Here is a 15,320-nt window from a genome sequence, read left to right as displayed (position 1 = left end):
GCAGCTCCTCTTACCAGTAGAGAGTGGAATGTTGCACCAGTGCGTAAGTGTCCCCATCCTCGATGATCACTTTGCAGCTCATACAAGCGAAGCACTCGGGGTGATACTTGTATTCGCCAGCCACCTACAGACAGAAGAGGGAGTAACTTAAGCACGGCCAAAATCCATCAGCAGATGCAGCTCCTGCTTTCCTCTCTAATTAACAAGATCATTCACAGCTCAAAGTCAAGTAGCAGGTTTTTACTGGAGAGTTTTATTAGTCCATTCTGTCTTTCCTGAACCCCATCCTTGGCACCTTGTTTGCAGAACTCCAAAACAAACATGTCAGCACGCAGAGCAAAGCTTGTGTCCCAGGGACCTCTGCTATATTTGGCAGCTGCTCAGCTATCAAAAATAGTTGATAGTCTGCTGGAGACTAGTAAACAAGGTATTAAACCTTCCTGTTCAGTTGCTCTTGGCAAGATAACTAATGTTACGCCTGAATTAATAAAGCTGAAAGGGCTTTTTTTTTGGCAGACAGGCAATGCACAAATTCAGATGCTTTACCAGCCAGCTGACAGAGAAAGAGCAAACTGAGACTGAGACAAAAAATACCTTTAAAGAATATTTTTACTCATTGATCTGTTTTTCTGTTTTCCTTATGAGAAGTTCCCTTATTGACAGTATTCTGCAAAGACTTCTGCAGGCAACAAGAAATTGTCTGCACATTCCTCAGTGCTTCCCTTTGAGGTAGCAATGGTATCACTAAGTACCACATTGCTTTTATTTAGGCCCTAGAAAAATAACGGTCATGTTTCATTCCTGACAGTTTTATAGGTTAAATATTTGCAAGGTTGTGGCAGCAGGGGAACATTTAGGTGAGCCCCATATTGTGCAGGCAGAGTTCAATGCTTCAAAAGCAACTTCAAGCCCCAAAGTAATTGGGGCTAACACTATTTCAAGACACCATCAGCCTGGAGAACCACTCTGGCTGCAGCCCAGGTGGGACTTGGATGGCAACATTCCCCAAAACCAGAACCTGCTGCTTATCCTGAGCTGAGAGGTTTGATTCCACAGTGCAGTGGAAAATCACCCTGTGCAAACACTGAGGCATTCACTGTGCTACAGCAACTGAACACATGTCCCCCAAATCACTTTTCTGCCTCTCAGGCCTGTGCATTTCAGCACTTTACTTTCTTTGTTCATATGCTTCAGATCCTCACAGCTCCCCCATTCAAAACTAATCTTTATCTAGAAGATGCACACACAGTCTCCATTGCTATTCTCTGATTAGAGAAGCAAGGAGACTGTTACCTTCAGTTTATTTGGTTATCTTTATACCTAGGACAACACCTAACTAAGTTTGAGCAGTTCAGGCAGGAATCCTTCTGTCCTTACCATCACAGGTCCAGTCATCAGCAGAGAGCAGCCATGGCAAGATTCCCCAAACTTCCCCCAGTAGTCTTTGTGACAGTACAGCTTCCCATCCTTCTCGTAGTACCAGTTAGTGAGGGGATCCTGACATTCAGAGCACCTTGAAGAAAACAAAGGAACAAAGTTCCACTTGGCAACGAGTCACAAATCAACAAAAGAGGTCCTGTCCTGGTGGAGAACACAGACATTCAGCAGCAGCTCACCAGCAGCTCTTCTAGCTATGGATGCACTAAACTCTACTGTTTCTCAATGCTCTTTCAGCTGAAAATTACACCCAAACCTGAAGTTTGTAAGGAGAGGTGGAATCCACCAGTACAAAGGAAAAGAAGCTTCCAAAGTATAAAACAAATCCCACACATTAAAACACACCAGTAAGTTTATATATTCTGCTTTATATTTTGCTCCTCTGATCTCTCTCTTCCTGGATGCAAGTTTCCAGCCACAGCATTGCCCAGCACAGAGACAGCTTTGCTGTGTTCCTACTTGGTGTTTCTGTAGCATCAACAATCTTGTGCCAGAGCACTTGTCTCCTCAGCCAGTTTAGGAAGGGGCACAGAGAGGCAGGATCCACTTCCCTATGCAACACAAAGCCAGTTTTGCACCAACCTTTGTCGAGAGCTTTTCCATTCTTCTGTAAGCAGACCTCTCCCAAAAGGTAAACTGCAGCACTCTGCATTTGAGGGAGAGTTTTCAAAGCAGTTTGTCCCTTGAGCTCCACACACTCGCTGCACCCACCAGTTAACTCTGAGAAAAGTCCTCCACCTCTCCCCACCAACTGCTCCCTTCTGATCATAGTGCATGAGAAAATAAACACCACAGGCAATCAATGGAAAAAAATCCTAAACAAAAGTGTTTCTCTAATTTCACGGAGTCTCAAAATCCTTGACATATCAGTGTCAGCTCCTATTTCCAAGCAACCATTATTAATCCTCTATCTACTTCTCAACAAACAAACAAACAAACAAACAAACAACTCTTCCCCCCCCCAAAAAAAGGCAAAAAAGAAACAAGGAAAAAGATGCAGCAATTCTACTGCAGATACCTTTTAGCAATCACAAGCAGAACTCAGATGTTCAGGCTTCCTGAGCACACAGTAATCCTGCCTCTTCAGCAGCAGGGAGGTGTGACACAATGCAGAGATAAGGCACAGACAGCAGTTGCATCACCAAAGATTATTCATTAGCCCTGGGCAGCACGTTCTCAGACTTTAAAAGGAAAATAAGTCTGGTGTTGGCCATTCATGAGCCGGATCCCAGGCGGGTTAGTCACCAATAACCAGTTCAGAGAAACACCTCGAGGATCAATGTCGTCATTTCCCCAAAGGTGGAAGAGTTTCTTTTGCCTCTTACCCCAACACCTGTCCCAGTTACTACCCTGGGGTGGGGGTTTAGGTCGATGGGGATCCTCCCTCAGCACTAAGTGCACTGAGTGCACTCAGAGTCACTGGTGGCACTGGAGGTGCACTTTTTACATGCTCCCAGGCTAAGATGGGAGCTACTGTTGACTTCACCTCTCACAAACTTCCCAAAAGCTTATTTGTGCCAAAGACATTCCTTGTAAACTCCACCAGTTGTAATGAGTGTGATGATATGTGAAGCTGGTTGTGCTCCAACACTGAGAGAGTTATTTGCTCCATCTCAAGAGACTGCAAAGCAACCGGGTAAGGCTGCTTTGGTTTTAGGGGAAAACACCTCATGAAGTACTTAGTGCCGTACCCTACCCTCAGGAAGATTGCTCCTTCTAACATATTTGGCTTATACAGTGTTTGTTCTCCCAGCTGAGGAGCATCAAATCCTGACCCCCCTCCAAGTGATGGGAAAGAACTCCAGCACGTGCACAGGCCCTGCCAATTTTGGCTGGAGCAGAGGGAGCAGTAAGTCAAGGCTGCTGTAGGTGGTACATCCATCACTGCAGCCCCAGCCTGGGGGCACTGCCGTGGTTACACCCTGCTCATGGTATGCAGGACACCCAGAGGGCATGGCAGTGCATTCTGCCTCCAACCACCAGCCTTTGGCTTCATCTGCAGTAAATACCCCTCACTGAATGAGCAAGGGGGTGAGTGGGAGGGAGAAAAGAGCAAGTGGAGACTAACAGCAAAGATTTCTATCGTCTTGTGGCAGGAACATCTGGCTCAGCACCGGCAAATCGGATCCCTCAGACTTATCCAACTTCTGCATGCATGCCTGTACCAGTGTGTGCTCCACCAGTGATTACATCTTCCAACAGGGAGCTGTGACCAGACCTGCACTTAGGATGCAGACAGCAATGCTGGAGACTGCTCCACCAGGACTTCAACACCTGGCTTTCTGTCTAAGTTCTCTCCAACCAGGTGGGTTAGTTATTTATTTGTTTTTAGGCACAACACTTTCCCTTTCTTGTCCCTCTTCAATTTCACCTTCAACCACCCCTTTTTCTCCCTAAGAAAATCTAAAATTTCTGCAAAGGCAACAAAACTTCAACTCTGTTTAGGGGGGCTCCAGGGGATTATGTGCATTTGTCTTTCCTTTACCTTTCTTCTACTTCTCCATGGTTTGATTCAACCTCACAGCACTTGGGTTTTTTTGCTTCCATCCGGAAATAAGCACTGGTATCTAATGTGCAACACACCCATAGCAAAACGAAGGTGAGGAGGTGGAGCCAGCAAGCAGTCAGTTCTTTGCTATGTAATTAAACAAATCTGGGCAGGACAAGTTTGCAGCTTAAGGCTCAGAACCCCACCCTGGGCAATGAGGCAAGAGGAACAGAGTCCCAGAGAGGCTGGATGCTGGGAATGGGCCTAACTGGCTGCTTCCTTAATCTCTGCCAGCAACAGGACAAGGCTGCAGCCCCCAATGCCAAGCAGCACCTTTGTTACTTACCATGCATTCTGGAACCTAGGACAGGCTTTAGGTTTGACAGGTGTGGGACACTGGCTGACAGCACAGGTATGGTTTCAGTGCCTCGGCCCAAATGATAAAAGCATCACATGGTTGTTCCACACAGCTCTCACTGAAGAGATTGTTGAATGTTATCATGTCAGAATTTTATCACAGGAGATACAACTTCTTCCTCTCCCTCCTCACTAGAGCTGTGGCATTGCAGCAGGGGTCACATCAGCTGAGACAGGAACACAACTACTGCTGCAAGTATTTAGCAAGCTACCCTTTGCCAGTCACCATGACCAAAAGAAAGGAAGATTTCATGCTCCTCCATGCTAATCTTTTATAGATTGGAAACCACTAATCTTTTCCTCGATGATTTGCTGTTCTCATTACAGAGTAACAAACCATGGCAATCAAGTTTCATGGAGTACTGGTACCAGCCATACCTGAGGTGTTTCCTCTTGCTGCCCAGCCACCATTTTCAGAGCCACAGAACCCTGCTCTCATTATACAGACCAGACATTATGATTCCTCACTTCCCATCCTTGGCTATACAAAATAAATTAATCTGCCTCCCACAGCCACCCCCCAGGAACCCCAGGCAGCATTTGGGTGCAGTGCTGAGTCGTGGTGATCTGCAGCACAGCAGGTGCAGAAAGAGTTCACAAATCGCTGCCGGACGGACTCTCGGTTTTGGGGGGGTGGCAGGAGGATCAGGTCACAACAGGTAACCGGCCCGGTTTCAACTGATGTGGCATCTCTTTTACAGCTAGATGAAAGCCAATACCCTCATGGAAGCAAAGACTTCCCTGGCACTGAAGAGACAGATCCCTTTGAGAAGGGCTCATTAACAAAATGCCCCCCTCACACTCACTGTCAGGCCGGATCAGTTAACGCTACACAGGCTCGGGAGAGCCCTGGTTCCAATCCTGCCGGCAGAGCTGGGGGAGCACAGTCACACAGGCAGAAAGCTGCAGGATAAAGCACAGCCCCAGCCTGCAGCTGACCCAAAGGCTCACCCGGGCTCAGCAGGAGTGTGTGCACTGCCCACGTAAGAGACACCAGACAGGGAAGAACGGACACTAGAAAACAGAATACTATAAGACAGAGTGTTTAAGCTCTGACTATGCAAAACCATTTCCACACATTTAGGAGAAGGTGTATCTATGGCTTAGCACAATATCCTACACATATTACAAATAATGAATGTCTGCTCACTTTCCCTCTTCTGAAAGCAGATGCTGTTTCAGAAAGTTGCCTAAAGAAGCTCAGCAAATGCACACCAATATTTACTCCTGTCCTAGGTCGCTTCAACAAAAGGCTCCTTACTCCCAAATCAGCACAAAAGTGTTTGCAGAACAGGATCAATAACAAGCAAATCCGAGCAGAGGGGATAGGAGGAAGACAATGAAAGTGCAAGCTGTGCTTTTCCTCATCCATCCACCTCATCAGCACATCAGTCACCAGCCCGGCTGTGTTCAGCCCCACTAACTGTTCTCACCACGGAGATGCAACGCAATCAAAGCCTTATTCTGGAGCTATCACCTTTCTCGAGCCTCATTTGTTCAACTGGACCTAGAACAAATAAAAATTGAATAAACCAAAATATCCCAGAAGAACCCTTTCCACGTAAGGGAAGTGTGCTGCTCATCCCTAGTTACCCGAGAAGTACCTGATTTCTTTTCTCAAACAGGATTATGTGCTGCCTCGCTGCAGGTTACATCACCTTCCTGCACTCCCACAGCAGCACCTCAGCTCACCCTGTGCTGTGCCCAGGCACAAGGAGCTTTGGAAGAGAAGCAGCAGCAGCCACAGTAATCTCATTCCTGTGCCAGTGAGCAAAGCACGGGGCACTGGGCACAGTGGCACATCTCGTGCTCCCTGAGGGGGAGCCTGCCTGGGCTGCACACACTCTGGAGCCGCTCCCTCCAGCCGAGAGCTGGGAAGGGGTTGGCAGCAAGAATCTCCCCTGTTGCCTCCTCAAAGCCACCCAGGATCCCAGTTTGAGGCTGGCTGTTCCCAGCACACAAGCACTGACCTCGTTCTTCACACACTGACGCTTTAGGATTCCATCACAGGAGGGAAAACAACACTCTGGAGGTCTAGCCCTAATCCTGGGCAACACTTACCGAAAGGGATCCTTGGGAGCGAAGTAAGCTGGGGCAGACAAGTAACTTCCCATCTTCAACACTGGATAAACCGGCTCAGCCACAAACTCGTCCAACTGCCTCTGAACAGCTCTGTTCTGCCAACATGGCAGCAGCCAGGGCTCATTTACTCTTGCGCTGATTCAGATACTTCACCTCTCTTTGAAGCTGCCCAAGGAATGCCAGGTCTCTCGGCTGCTCATTCCTTTTCAGACTTTTCCTGGCTCCCATGGCTATAACCATCTCCTCCCGCACTCCGCAGCAGCAGCACCTCGGGAAGGACAGAATCCCTGCTAACCGGGCTAGTTGGACATGCTGCTGCAGTGGTTCCTGCGAGCTCTGCTGCCTGCTAACTATTGTCAAGTTTTCCCTTCCCTGGTTCCACCCAAGGGTGGGAGGGGAGGAGGAGCCATGGCAGGCGGACAGCGGCGGCTCCGGAGCCTCAACAGGCTCTGCTCCTTCACAGGGGTGGAGCTCTGACCCAAAGAGGGGCTGCGTATTCAGTGCTGAAAGAGAGCGGCTTTGGCCACAGGATACAAGCACAAACACGTGAAGCTTCTCTTTGCAGCAGCGGCACATTCTGACGGAGAAGCCAAGGAAAACAACGAGCCGCATCTCCAAACACATCAAATTAACATTTACTATAAACATTCCTAAACCCCGCACAGTGAGTGGGGTTGAACTGCTTTCACAGCACCTACAATGCCTTCACCCTCCTGCAGGAGGTAACTCAGTGTGCTGCAGCCAAAGAAAAATAGCTTCCTTTCCAACACTGTTTTAACAGAGATCATCACAATCCTTTAACCTAATCTTCGTCTCCTGACTGGAAGCTGAGGTATAAATCAGCACAGAGCACTCTCTCCCGCTCGCAGCACATACAGTTGTATCATGGTGCTCGTCTGAAGCCAAGCATGATCTCTAGTGACCTAATCAGCTAAAGCTGCTCGCAAGACACTCAGAAATGCACCAAACATGTGCTGCTGCACCGAGCCTGCCCCTTTCTGTACAGTCAGCAAAGCCTGGCATGCCTGAACACAGCCTGCAAACCGTGCTCAGTTCCAGCGGCAAGAGCACTCCAGTGTGCTTTTCCTGGAGATGCTCGTCTCAGCTGGCACACTGTTCCAGGGACGCTTGGGGCTGGAACAAGGCAGGCTTGGCTGCAGATTTGACAGCTGCTGCTCACTGTTGAAGTAAGCAGAAAGCCAGGCAGCTTTTTTTTTTTTTTTATCCCCCCTCTCCCCCTTTTTTTTTTTAACTTTTAATAAGCAGGCACCTTTCAGAAGGGAAAAAAGTGTCCCCATTTCCCCCCCTGAGTGCAGTTTGTAAGCCCGGCTGTAAAAGCGCAGTGAAGCCTAGTGCTGCAGAGCCCGATGTGCTCGGCAGTTCCAGCACGGGTCTAATTCCTTCTGACATTTCACACAGCTCGACTGGAAGCAGCAACACGGTGAGTCTGTGTCTAGGAATGCGCTCTGGTCTCCCACATTCTCTATATGTTGCGTGCTGAAAAGGGGCCAGCGCTCGCAATCCAGCGCTTCCCCGGCCACCGGCACCTCCCCACAGCACAGACCCCCAGCGCCCGCCGGGCCCTCCCCGCCGCCTCACCTACAGACAAAAGCTTTGCCCCGCAATTCTGCTGCCATGGGCTGAACGCCCTCCAAGGGGGATTCCACGTGACCTCATAAATCCCAACTCTTCAGACAAAACCTTTGAAGATTTGATCCACAGATGTGATAAGCAGCCAGCTAGTCTGTGAATGAAGCCAGCAGATAAAGCCCAACTTCAAAGTAATAAAAACCACCCAGACAGCTAAGCAACTAGGAAAGGATTTTGTTTAAGACTTCCTTAAAGCCAAAGGACACATAGTCAAATGTCTATTTAAACAGGAAACATCTTATCAAAATGATTTTACTTTTGCAGCAAGCCCCAGCAGCAGCAGCCAGTAAGTTACTTTTGGCTACACAGAATTCTCTTGTTACTTCTTGCCTTTTCTGTTGTCTCTATGACCTATTTGAGAACACAATGTCTCTGATAAAAGGGCTCTGGAAAAGGTGTTAATGTGTTCCTACATTCTAGATCTGAATTCCTGCCAGAATGACTGTACTTCAAAAATGCTGATAAACAGGTGGTGAGGAGGGAGGACTTTTTCTAAGTCATTTCTGGGGGGGCCACAATGCACCGAAGCAAATTTCTTTTTCACCAGGTGAAGTCAGATATCAGCATTCTCTCTCTCGCAAACACTGACAGCATTTCCACTACAAACAGGTTGCAGTCACGGGAGGGAGTTGTTTTCCTCATTATGGTTTAGAATTGTGCAGTAACTTTTGTCAGAAGGGCAGTAATAAATAAAAAGGAACACATGAAAAACCTCGACAATGACTTACATGATATTTATCATCAACTGAGTCACAGGCATTAGATTTATCCCCATGGAAGTGCATCACACAGCTACTGTGATATAGCAGGTATATCTTAACCGAGCTGGGGTTGGGCTGAAGCTCTCAACACCCTCTTTACCACACAGCTCCTGCATGTCTGCAAACAGATGTATTGCTCAGCACATCCACCAGCCCTAAGACACACAAATTTATCCTGGCACAGACAGGCACTTGGATATGTGTGGGACCAAGGAAGAGGAGTCTGCAGCCAGCCTTTCCCTCAGCATGGGCGCAGTTTGGAGGCATTCCAAATACTTCAGTACAATCCCAACACCTCACTGCAATTCCAAGGCACTTACATGTAACATGTGCTTTGCTGCTGTTGAAAGACAGAGTCAGCTCCTGAAACCAATCTCGTTTGGATCTGCACGTACCTCCCAGAGCTCCTGCCCAGGGATCCTGAGTAAATTAAACAAACAGCGAAGCGAAGCCCACCTCCATCGCTGCATTACTTCTAACCCCAGCACAACTTCAGAACAACAGTGAGGCTTCTGGGTGCCTCACATCACTAAACACAACATTAGGGTGGAGACAGGATTTTTACCTGCACCACACTCACCCAATGGCTGCAAATCTCCTGAATGTGTGTGGGCTCAGAAGCAAACCAAAGAAATTCAACCTACTGGTACCTCATAGGTTATATATGGTTTGGGGAGCAGTGACTTCTGCACAAATGGCAGTAACACCGGCACTTCCAGCACTGCATCCTCACTCCTGGGTCTGTGCAGAACGCTGAACTCCTGGGGGAAGGATCCCCTCTCACTCCTGTGGAAAGCCTACCACAGTCTGGGCTGTGTGAGTAATTCCAGTTACCTTGATGTGATAATGCTCTGATAACAGTGCCCTAAAGGACAAGCTGCCGAGAAAACTAAAAGAAAGTTTGGATTGGAATGCCCCATTCCTCCTTAAACATAAAGGGTGGTCATCGATGTCCCGCAGCTGATAGATTCCCCCGAGGAATGTGGCCACCTGCAAAGTGCTTCATTGTTCTTTTGAATCTGTGAACTCTTCAACAGTCCTGGTGATTTGTGCACTAAGAGGCAACTATTTCTCCCTGAATCTGATAGTGAGCTGGCGAATTTCAATGCTGATGAAGACACCACCAAAGCAGCATTCCCAGGAATCTGCAGGATTAGTGGAGAGCTCTCACCTCTGAGGCCCTGTCATTAGCTTTCTGTAACTGCCAGAAACTGGAGAAGACAGGGAAGAGGAGGAGATTCTTTTCTTCCTGCTTCTACCTTAATTCAGCTGCCTTTTGTTACTACTGATCTTTGCCCTGCTCTCAAATTCAGCTGCTCTGTGTACAAACCTGCCCTGTGCTTACAGCTGAAAAGCTAAAGGAAGATTCAAAGCACCAAACATCCCCACAATTTAAATTAATTTAATATATACCTTTGCTTACATCTTCACGTGTCCACATTTCTACATTTGTGCTTCATATCCATCCATTTGTCTTTAGGTCAGGAAGCTGCTTTTCGAAAACGAAGGCCTGTGCCAATTTGAACCAACAGAAGTGATCTAAAGTCCAGAAAATACAGTCTGGAGAAAAAAGTAAGTCCAGAGTTTCTTCTGTCTGGGAGGGACTGATGGGAGACACGATTGCTGCTTTCTGGAAAAGGTTATGTGGATAACAGAAGCAGGGGGAAAAGCTTGTTTTCTGTGACCATGTCTAGAAAAAAATTGATTTAAATTGCAACACAGGGGATTTCTGAAGATTGTGCCAAAGGTTTTAATACTGAGGATAATTAAGTGCTAGTAAACAGTATGGGAGACCAAACCCTACAGTGACTGGAGATTAACTGACCAATTTCTTGATCATTCCTAAGCCACAGAAATTATTTGCTTCAAATGTAAGTTCATGGTTAGAGGACATACTAAAACAGAACACAGATTTAAAAAAATCCCCTCAGAAGTCATCTAGTTTATCCTGCACCCCTAAACCAGGTTTAACTATATACAGTCTTAACACAAGTTTGCCTGGCTTACCTTCCCCTGCCCCCAAATGTAAAAAGAATCAAAGTGATTTACTAAGTTTTGCTGAGCAAACAAATATTTCTGTAACACACAAAATATAGCACTTAGTATAGAAAAAAAATGGCATTCAGTATGGGAGAACTGCATCTGTGTAAGACAATCAAATCACCAGAGCTGGCAAATTCATAGTGATTCTCTTTCTGCTCAGCAGCCTGGAGCTTGGGGCATCCCCTGGATGCACAGGGAGCTAATCCAGGGCTGTTTTCCGACCATGGACAATTGTCACACTGCAGAGACGAGGGATTCTGGGAAGAATCTACTTTTAACCTTGTTCCACTACCGAGAAATGGTCAAAAGGAGGATTGGTTTCAAATTCACTAAAGAATACCAGCAGGAGACAGAGCCAGGAGTTCTCCTGCACTCTGCCAACACTGCTCCATTTTTTCAAAGTATCCATTCAGAGAGAACAACCCTCTGGTGGTTACAACAGTCCTTGTGTTTCAGTCTCCTGCCCCAATAAAGGTTAACAGGGACTGAAATGGAGCAACACATCCAAAAAGAGTGCAAGCACCTGAACCCTAAACAGCCTGTCAGGGAACTAATTTAACTCCAGGTAATAAGGCAGTTTTTGCTGTGACTTAAACAAATTTTGGTTTATTACTTTAGATTTCATTTAAACAATAATTTAAACTTTAAACAATTTCTTAACTATTTCAAGGCTATTTAATTTCAGCCAAAATCTTCTACAGCAAAGTCAATTTACTGCTTACAATTACTTAAATGTGACCAGTATAAAAATACTTAATATATATTTAGTAAGATACCAAAAACTTACACCTTTTGGCCACACAGTTGTTTATACTTTTAAGGTAGTCACAAATTATGTCATAAGGAAACAGAAAGCCATGAGAATTTTTCCTGAGGTCACATTGCATTGCATATCCATAAAAATCTGATGTATTAAGCAAAAAGGAAATATTTGTTCAAACTGGATTACTAGTTTCTGCTCACCATCATCTCCAGTGCTTTAGACCTAGTACAGAAAAATTTTGGATTCATACAAATCTTTTCTGCTTCCCTTTCCTCTTCTGGGAAAAAAAAAAAGAAAAAAAGGAAGATGAGCTTTTCTGCTCTTCAAACTCCTGATGATGTTTCAGCTTTTAATTAGCTGGTTTTGGTATAAACTAACTGGTATATTTTTAAATCTGTAACTGTAAAATCATCATTAATTCATCACCTTCTGTTACTTTTGTTGAAGATATATATACTGTGAACAGTTTTTCAGGGTTTGGCTTTTGGTTGAGATTTCTGCTGCAAGTCTGTGTTGCTTGGCTACTTAAATTAGATTTATTTTATAGACCATGGTAATATACATCCTCTGTTATTTCATGGTTAGGAAGGAACTGAACCTCAGCTCTCTTTCTTCCTAAAAAAGTTCTTAAGCACCCTGCTACAGTAGGAATTCCAACCACCATTTCCAATTATTTTCTTCATATGTATTCAAAAGCATTTTCCATCTGCATATAGTCTACAGGTTGGATCTGAATCTGTGGTTTTCAAATAATCAAAACTGGATTTTTAACAAATACTGTATCCTTAAGATAAAGCCATGCAGCCACACCTGGGTCTTCTCATCCCATCCTACTCCAATTCAAATATGCAATATCCCTACAGAAAGTGGGAATTGTCTTCAATGTCATTTGTCATTAACAGTGGGAAAACAAAAACAACACAAACCACCAAAAATAAAAACTGGTAATAACACTTTATTCAAAGGTATAATTCAGGGTATTACCTTCTATTTTGCAATATGGAAAAAAGCTGGGACTGAAAACAATAAAACCAGCAAGCTCTGGGCCAAAAAAAGCTCTTCCAATAATCCCCTGAGGTAAAAGTGATCCAGCCCTAGGAAAAAGGTACTTTGCCACTTCTCTCCTTCCCTTTCTTGGTGTAATGTTTGAAGTTCTGTGCAATGCAATTTCCAAATCCAGTTGAACCGTGAAAAGCAGTGACCTCTGAAAGTGTGAGCTGTCTCAACAGAGTTCAGAGGCACAAAAGTACATTCAGAGTTAATTCACAACAGACATCGTGACACAAACGTCTAAGAAACGTCCTCAGCCAGATCCAAGCCAGCGGATCCAAGCCTAAGGACCAGCTGGCCAAGGAACAGTTTAAAATATCCCAGATACACGAACAGGGATTTGCTCGGCCCTCAAGCCACAGCAGAGAAAACGCAGGTTCCAGAGACAAAGCTCCTGCACAGGCAGTTGGAGGAAGGAGGGAAGTGACAAAAACTTAAATCCTCAGAGACATGGATGTACGTCAGCTCCTGCCAGAGCCAAGCCTGACCAAGAATAAACAGAGCTAACGAGCCTGGAGCGGTGCCAATCAGCATTAGAGAAATTATGTGCCAGGCCAGGGAGTCAGCTAATCCACAGGAAGACTGTAAAAAACACTCCACAAGGGCTGCCGGAACTCACAGCTCCCAGCTGCCAAGGGCTCCTTCCCTCAGAGCCTTTCTAAAGTTTGGCTTTGGGATATCAAGCACGAGACTGCTGCTCAGCATGGTCTGGGGACAACAGAAGAAAAGGAGGAACACGGGGCAAACTGGAAACTTCTTTCTGTGCACAGTCCTCTCCTGGAAGTAGGAAAAAGGGAAGGGCAGCTTCCTTTGCTGCAGATTCCAGCTGTTCTTTCAGCACAGCAGCCGAGCCGGGTGCCAGAGCTCGGCAAAAGCACAGAGCACAGGAGGTGCCTCAGAAAATGCAAACGGTTATTCCACAGCTCAGGAGGAAAGCTGGTGTCTTCACTTGCAGAAAACAAACCAACCCAGAACCAACCACCAAACTTCCACTCTACAATATAACCTCTGATATCAAACTCTGTGAAGTGCCCCAAGGGCAGGATTTGCCTCCAGCTCAGCTGTTCCCCACCTTGACAGCCCCAAGAGCAAGAAGCACCAAGACATTTGCAAGTCAAGACCCACAAGAGAAATACATCCAAGAAAGACAGACTTCCAGCACACACAACTGTGGGTTTGGCTACTAGCAGAATCTAGGGAAGCTCAACAACAGGATACTAGTTCTTTAGAGAGAAAACCAGGAATAAGACAAGCTGCCTCAGTATAGCTAAACATGAACACTCAAACCCAAAATACTGGGGATTTGTCAAGATATCAAGCTGTAATTGTGATTATTAATGTCACATTGTAACTCACAGCATTTTCCAAATCAACAGAGCCAGCACTGCTTTGGCAGCATGAGATGTTTTCTTTCTTTTAAATACACCAATAACCATAATCCTCACTTCAACAAAGTTGGGGTATTTTGTTCTTTAAACAGGACAGTAGATGCTTATCTTGGCACAGCAGACATTCCTCCAAAGCCACACTTTGGCTTCCTTTCCCCCCATTTTCTTTGACAGTATCCAAAACATTAGCCTCTCCAGACCCAAGCCAACACAGAAGCCAGTAGAAGCTGCAGGTACTCAACCCCTCTCAAAAGTACAGGCCTCTTCAGAAATGTGGTTCTGGGGCATGAAAACTGGACTGAATATTCATGAAACACTAACAAGGGGCATTACTCCTACCACCAGAAAAAAACATGGCAGATATCCCTTTTTTTCCTTGCTGATAGCAACATTATCCAACAGATTTCATAGGTTTGTCTGTCTTAAGTGTCTGAAAAGGAGAGAAAGCAAAAGGCAAGATCTCCCTGCCCTCCCTCCCCTGTATCAGCACCCTGATAACACCATGCACCTGCCACATATGGACAAAGCAACAGGCTATGCAAATTGCCTGGGCACCACTTTGGAATGCAGCTGAAGGCAAGTGTGCAGCCCGTGGCTTCTGCTGCCACCAGTAAATCAGAGCTTTTATTTGCACTTCATCCCGTGTGCGTCAGCACAGCCGCCCTCTGCCAGGCAGTGTCTGACTGATGCTGGGACCGGACGCTGGTCCCTGAGGGACATCGGAAAACAAGGGCTCAGAACAGCTCAGGCACAGAGATCACAGGGACAGCTCCTGGTTTATGTTGGTACTTCACTCAGGTACTTCAGCTCCAGGTCCCAAGCCAGTGGAACAGCACGAGGAGGGTTTAACAGGCCAAAGCTTTACCTACCGAAAGCAGGAGATGTGCCAGGCTTCGTTGACAGTCTTGTAGAGGCGCTGCCCGGCAGCGATGCTGTCCCCACATCCCAGACATCTCCAGACTTCTTCACCTGCATGCAGGGATAACACGACAAACAGCAGCCAGTTTACATCAGAGAAAACAAGGAATGCTGCCTCCCTCTTAAAGAATAACCTTAAATTAATTAACTGGCAGGAAAGTCTTCACACTTGCAAAGTTAAATCAACACCAAGCAGTCTGTAACTCATGAGAGTGGAGCTCCCAAATCAAACTCTGACATCTTAGATATTACTTTTTTTTTTTCTTCAGACATGACATCTGCTCCTTCACATTCTGGAGAAGGAAGCAATATGACTTCCCACA

The 15,320-nt window shown here is 46.0% G+C and overlaps 1 protein-coding gene across 3 annotated transcripts in view; it reads right to left on the bottom strand.

Moving 5' to 3' along the window:
* Positions 1 to 15,320, bottom strand: part of LIMK2 (LIM domain kinase 2) — a 31,380-nt gene that overhangs the window by 13,763 nt on the left and 2,297 nt on the right. The window contains exons 1-4 of one of the 3 annotated variants that reach the window (XM_064675446.1): positions 14,949 to 15,036; positions 11,842 to 11,918; positions 1,378 to 1,513; positions 15 to 124 (exon numbers count right to left, since the gene is read on the bottom strand). In XM_064675446.1, coding sequence (XP_064531516.1) covers positions 15 to 124; positions 1,378 to 1,395 — 128 coding nt within the window. In that variant the 5' untranslated portion in view covers positions 1,396 to 1,513; positions 11,842 to 11,918; positions 14,949 to 15,036. Of the gene's footprint in view, positions 1 to 14; positions 125 to 1,377; positions 1,514 to 6,403; positions 6,782 to 11,841; positions 11,919 to 14,948; positions 15,049 to 15,320 lie in introns of those variants that run through there. The other 2 variants (XM_064675444.1, XM_064675445.1) reach the window with 2 other exon arrangements.

This window comes from Pseudopipra pipra, chromosome 18 (genome assembly GCF_036250125.1).
Source record: "Pseudopipra pipra isolate bDixPip1 chromosome 18, bDixPip1.hap1, whole genome shotgun sequence".
Classification (NCBI taxonomy): domain Eukaryota; kingdom Metazoa; phylum Chordata; class Aves; order Passeriformes; family Pipridae; genus Pseudopipra; species Pseudopipra pipra.
This window is presented reverse-complemented; position numbering and strand designations above follow the sequence as displayed.